This window comes from Tenrec ecaudatus, chromosome 16, assembly GCF_050624435.1.
Source record: "Tenrec ecaudatus isolate mTenEca1 chromosome 16, mTenEca1.hap1, whole genome shotgun sequence".
Lineage (NCBI taxonomy): Eukaryota > Metazoa > Chordata > Mammalia > Afrosoricida > Tenrecidae > Tenrec > Tenrec ecaudatus.
In genome coordinates, this window is record NC_134545.1 from 46,491,844 (window position 1) to 46,498,078 (window position 6,235).

The 6,235-nt window shown below is 44.6% G+C and overlaps 1 protein-coding gene across 1 annotated transcript in view; it reads left to right on the forward strand.

Moving 5' to 3' along the window:
- The window catches only part of PLA2G12B (phospholipase A2 group XIIB), a 48,604-nt gene extending 43,592 nt beyond the window's left edge, over window positions 1-5,012 (forward strand). The window contains exon 4 of the mRNA XM_075535029.1: window positions 4,514-5,012. Coding sequence (XP_075391144.1) covers window positions 4,514-4,635 — 122 coding nt within the window. The 3' untranslated portion in view covers window positions 4,636-5,012. The remainder of the gene's footprint in view (window positions 1-4,513) is intronic.
- The last annotated feature ends 1,223 nt before the right edge of the window (window positions 5,013-6,235 follow it).

A 6,235-nucleotide genomic window follows, 5' to 3' on the forward strand; every position in this document is an offset into this window, starting at 1 on the left:
GTGGGACAATTGTGCAAAGAATGAAAACATAAAGTTGGTTTATCTTCTGAGCTTATTGATATGGGCCCACTAAGCACCAGGCATCCTGAGCTGCCCATCCTGAGTGGGTGCTGTCTGACCCACAGCCTCATCCAGTTGGACATGCACGCAGTACTCCGTTATTAAATGGAAGTGATTTATGCAAAGTCAGGCCTGAGCGGGCCCTGGAGTTACCAGGAAGCTGCATAAAACAGTGGCCCAGATGTCCACGATCTCTACTTTCATCACATTATCTCCTGGCTCCCAGTCTTCACCTAGGGCTTTATGCTCAGTTAACTGAGAAAGAGAAAATTCATGCCTGGTTTACAGTTGCTTCTGTACAATATGCAGGCGGAACTCAAAAATAGACAGCAGCAGCCCTGCAGCCCTGCCCTACGGCCTCCCTGTAGGACCATGGTGAAGGGAAAGCTTCCCAATGGGCAGAATTTCAAGCAGTGAACCTAATTGTTCATTTTTCTTATTAGAAGAAGGAATGGCTAGATGTGCCACTATCTACTGCTTCATGGACTGTGACCAGTGGTTTAGTTGGATGGTCATAAACTTGGGAAGGGACGTGATTGGGAACTAGGTGGTAAGGAGGTATGGGGAAGATGTATGTGGATAGACTTTTCAGAATGGGTGAAAAGAGTGGAGATAGTTGTGTCTCGTGCCCGAGCAGAGGAGCATTTTGGTAATCAAGTAGATGGGATGACATGTCCTGTGGAAACCAGTCTACCCTCTTGACCTAGCCACTCCTGGAGAGCAAAGTGGCCGTGGTGGCAGGCACAGAAGTTAGGCAGGGCCCCAGCAAAGTGGATTTCATCTCCCCAGGGCCAGCTTTGCTACAGCCGAAACTAACATTGAGTCCCTGATGTGTGACCTTTGCTTGGGGTTATTATAGCCAACAGCCTGGTGGCAGGTTGATTACACCGAGTCACTTCCATCATGGGAAACAACAGCATTTTGTTTTTACTGGAATCAACACTTACTCTGGATATGGAGTTGCCTTCCTTGCATGTCCAAGACTACCATCTGTGGACTTCCAGACTGCCTTGTCCACTACCACGGTCTCCCACACAAACATCAGCTTGGTGCAAAGGACTCGCTTTACAGCACATGAGATTCCGTGGTATGGGAGTCAGTGGTCTTACCATGTTTGTGTTATCCAGAAGCAGCTGGCTTGCTAGAAGCCTGGGATTGTCTTCTAAAAGCATAATTACAGTGCTATTTCGATGATGATACCACACAGGATTTGGGCAATGTTCTCCAGGAAACAGTATTTGCTCTGAACCAGCATTGAAGGCATAGCACTGTTTCTCCAATAGCCAGAACGTGTGGGCCAGTTAATCAAGGGGTGGAAATGTGAGCGACACCACTCTTTCTTATCCTAGTGAGCCACGCACAGCATTTTTGCTTCCTCTGTGTCTTGGTTCGGGTCTCTTATAGAAGTGGACGAATGAAATTGCTATATGTATACAGAGAGAGATTTATGTCAAGAAATGGCTCCTGCAGTTGTAGAGGCTGGAAAATTCCAAGTTCAGGAATCAGACATCAGGCTTAAGGCTTCTCCTCCCTGTAGCTGCAGGGATCGATGGACCCACGGTTGGTAGGTTAGATCCAGGCTACTGGCTGAGGGGACAGGTGGATCCAAGGCCCGCATGTAAGATGGCAGACAGCTGGCACGCTGTGTGCAGAGGGTACGACTTCCAATATCAGTAGGCTGGATGTATGGATTGGGATAAGAGTTGTAGGAGCCCCCAATAAAATGATTTAGAAAAAAATATATATGCCTGATATAATTGATGTGTGGATTGTCATAAGAGTTGTAAGAGCCCCCAATAAAATGATCTTTTAATTTTTAAAAAAAGTGAAAAAAAAAACCCAAAACAAAAAACAGAGCACTTCCAAGCCCTGCCTTAAAAGTCTTCAATAGACGCCCCTTTCTTCACAATGAAAGCCAAACTCTTCTGTAAGGCATGCATAGGCCTTCCTGGTTTGGTCTTAGCTGATTTCTCCAGCATCATCTCGGCTACTCCCGATTCCTCTCCTGACTCCTGTCATCCCAAACTCCTTGGGTTGATTGCTCATGTCTTTCTACCCCTGTACTCCTCCTTCTTGAAACACCCTCATCACTCTTTTGCTCTCATTAAAAACAGATTAATTGAGATACAATTTGCATACTATTTGGTTCAGCCATTGGAAGAGAACGGTTCAGAGGGTTTTTACGTTCACTGAGTAGTGTAAACAGCACTGCAGTCGATTATGTCTCCTTTATCATATTTCACTGACATATAATCCATGTATCATATAATCCGTAGTTCCAGCACATTAAAAAGAGCTGTGCGGTCATCATGACAATCCACTTTAGAATATTGTCTTCTTCCTTCCATGTCTGTAGGTAAATATTAATCCAGCTTCTGACTCCATAGTTTTTCCTATCCTGGATTTTTAAAAATCATTTTATTGGGGGCTCGTACAACTCTTATCACAATCCATACATCCATCCATTGTGTCAAGCACATTTGTACATTTGTTGCCATCATCATTCTCAAAACATTTGCTTTCCACTTGAGCCCTTGGTATCACCTTCTCATTTTTTCCCTTCTCTCCCTGCCCCCGCTTTACAAACCCTTGATAATTTATAAATTATTATTTTGTCATATCTCACACTGTCCGATGTCTCCCTTCACCCACTTTTCTGTTGTCCATCCCCCAGGAAGGGGGTTATGTGTAGATCCTTGTAATTGGTTTCCCCTTTCCACCCAACCTTCCTTCTGTCCTCCTGCTATCCCCACTCTCACCACTGGTCCTGAAGGATCATCTGTCCTGGATTCCCTGTGTTTCCAGTTCCTATCTGTACCAGTGTACATGCTCTGGTCTAGCCGGATTTGTAAGGTAGAATTGGGATCATGACAGTGGGGGGCAGGATGCATTAAAGAACTACAAGAAAGTTGTATGTTTCATCATTGCTACACTGTAAGGGTATGTCCAGTTGCCTACAGATGGACTTTGAGTCCCCACTCCACACTCCCCCTTATTCACAATGATTTGATTTTTTGTTCTTTGATGGCTGATAACTGATCCCTTCAATACCTCATGATCACACAGGCTGTGCTTCTTCCATGTGGGCTTTGTTGTTTCTGAGCTAGATGGCCACTTGTTCACCTTCAAGCCTTTAAGACCCCAGATGCTATATCTTTTGATAGCCGGGCACCATCAGCTTTCTTCACCACATTTGCTTATGTACCTGCTCAATTTTATAACATTTTCATCACCTCAAAATGAAGCTTTGTACCCATTAGCATCCTCTCTCTCTCTTCTGCCTCCAGCTCCTGGAAACCACTAATGTGCTTTCAGTTTCTATGGATTTAGCTATTTGGATATTCTATAGAAATGGAATTGTACAATATGACTGGCTTCTTTCACTTAGGATAATGTTTTCATGATTCACCCATGTTGTCATATGTCTCAGTTTTTCATTCCTTTTTTTGAAAGTGGGGACTTTTTGAGCATTGGGATATATTGGGTTATATTTATCCTCAAAGTGTACAATTTAGTGTTTTCCAGTATATCACAGAGTTGTGCAACTATCACCACTATCTAATTCCTGGCGGCATAGCAGGTTGCACGTTAGGCTGCTAATTCCAAGGTCAGCATTTCAAAACCACCAGCCCCCTAAAGATTGACCGTCTCAGAAACCCATGAGTCAGAATGCTGATGGAATTCCAGACGATTTTTATCACCTCTACTGAAACTCTCTGTGCCTGTTAGCACACATACCCTGATCTCGGGCATCTGGCAACAACTAATCTATTTATGGTATAGTCCAGATGTTTTATAGTAAAAGAACTTTACACCATGCAGCCTTTTATGCTTGGCTTCTTTCTCCTAGCCTAATATTTTCAAGATTCATTCATGTTGTAGTATATATCAGTACTTCATTTCCCTGGCTATATTTTATTTGTGTAATTCTGGTTAGAGTTTAGATATGTTTAAACATCAAAAAAAACATGGAAATGTTTGGCTATATATTGTTGTTGTTAAATATCTCACTTTATCTGAAAAGCCCTCCCTAATAACCCCAAAGGAATAGAAACCCTTCCTTTATGTGGACTCTTACAACATCTTAGGGTTATCTGATTATGTTGTAATGTAACTCGCTGCTTCCCGGGCTGTATTTTTGTTATGCAGTGAGATCCTTGATTTGGGGGCGAAACCTGGTAGTGTTCTTGAAGGAATTATTTTAGAAAAACATTCTCCCTGCAGGCCGTGGGGGAACATTGTGGAAGATTCTGATTGCCAACATGGATTTGACCTAGGGGCAAATTGTTTTTCTGCTTTAGGGGTTGAGTGGGAGCAGCTCCACAAACCGCAGTGTATGCTGTTCTTTGTACTTCTGTCTTCAGAGGCTGGCGCCTACTGTCCTTGCGTTGGCCCCTCCTTGACGGGGCGTTCCTGTGCATTCACCTGTGTATTTTTCTTCCTCTCTTTCAAGTAGCCTGTGACTCCCTGGTTGACACTGTGTTTAATACAGTCTGGACTTTGGGCTGCCGACCCTTTATGAACAGTCAGCGGGCAGCGTGCATCTGTGCAGAGGAGGAGAAAGAAGAGCTATGAGCAGGAGGCCATCCCTTCCTGTCGGAGAGACGACACAGCGATGGGTCTCGGAGATGGTCTGGGGCAGACGTGCGCCGCCTGTCTTCCACGGGCTGTATACACACAGCAGGAAGTACTGTTATCCAGCTGGAAAATGAGACGCAGCCTTCAGGGACAATTGGAAAAACGACCCGGAATGATTTGAAGGTTATGACCACTGGTCTCCTCAATAAAGACACGTTTGCCTGGAAATTCAGTGCTTGCTTAAAGACGAAAGCACACACCGCCTTGAGATTCCTGGACTCGATCAGCAGAATCAGAAGTGAACTTGGGGTTGTCCAACCACTGGGAGGCAATGTCCTTCCTCTGGTCCATGTTCAGTTGCCAGTGAGCATTGAATAAAGTGTACTTTTTAGTTCTGTTGTGTACATGGAGTCGCTGTGGGTCAGACCAGCTGGATGGCGCTTAACAACCACTTTCTAGACCATTTGAAGTTAGATGGATTCCGTGATGCTCTGACAGTTCCATTTCATGTAGAACAGAACAAGCTGGTACGTCACACCAACGCTGACATGCCTGCCACTGGTGCTGAAGACGCGACATCGAAACAAAGAAAAACCATGGGGAAAACGGTGGACTAGGTTAGAGGCTTGCCCGATTAAGACCTTTGGAGGTGAAGCTCAGGTGGAGTTAGGTCCTTGGGGAGTAAATGACAAATGACCATCCCTTACAATGTGGTTCTCATCTGACTGCAGATTAGAACCACCTGAGGAGTTGAAACACACACACACACACACACACACACACACACACTACCACCACCAATACCACCACCAATACCACCACCAATACCACCACCACCACCACCACCAACAACAACAACAAACAAAAACAATAACAGTCCTCCAACCCCTACGCTTGGGCTCGCTTATGGTCATCTAGTCGATGCCGACTCAGCACCCGCATAGGACTGGGTAGAGAACTGTCTTTGTGAGTTTCCTAGCCTGTGACTCCTGGTGGGAGTGGAAAGCCCTGTCTGTCTCATGAGGAGTGTTGGTGGTTTTGAACAGCTGATCTTACAGATCGCAGGCCAACATGTACCCATTATGTCACTGGGGCTCCTTCCTCTAGGGGAGGTGCCTATTCATTGGCAAGTGATCGACATTCCCTGGGTGATTCTCAGCTATGCAGAGGCGTGAGGAGCACTGAGCTGGATCGGGAATTAGGACGGCACCACAGTGAGGCCAATCGGCATAAGGCCCGTCTTCAGAACGTCCTAGTGGCTCCCAGCTGCTCTGATTGACGCCCCATCGCGGCTGCACCCACAGGACAGCGGCCGAGTTGAGATTTACCATTTGACCCTTTGGGTAATTTTCTAGATCCAGATATTTTAACCTTTCCCTTTCTTTGGCTAAGTTCCCTGGTTCTTTAAGAATTTTTAAAAACAGTTTTATTGACATATAATTCACATGAAAAATTATTGATTAAAAGAAGAAAGAAAATATTCTGAAATTGATTGTGGTAACGATTTTACAATTCATCTTGATATGATTGAATGATTGAATTGTATGATGTGGATTATGGCCAATAAAACTGAAAAACAAAAAAGAATTGTTGATTG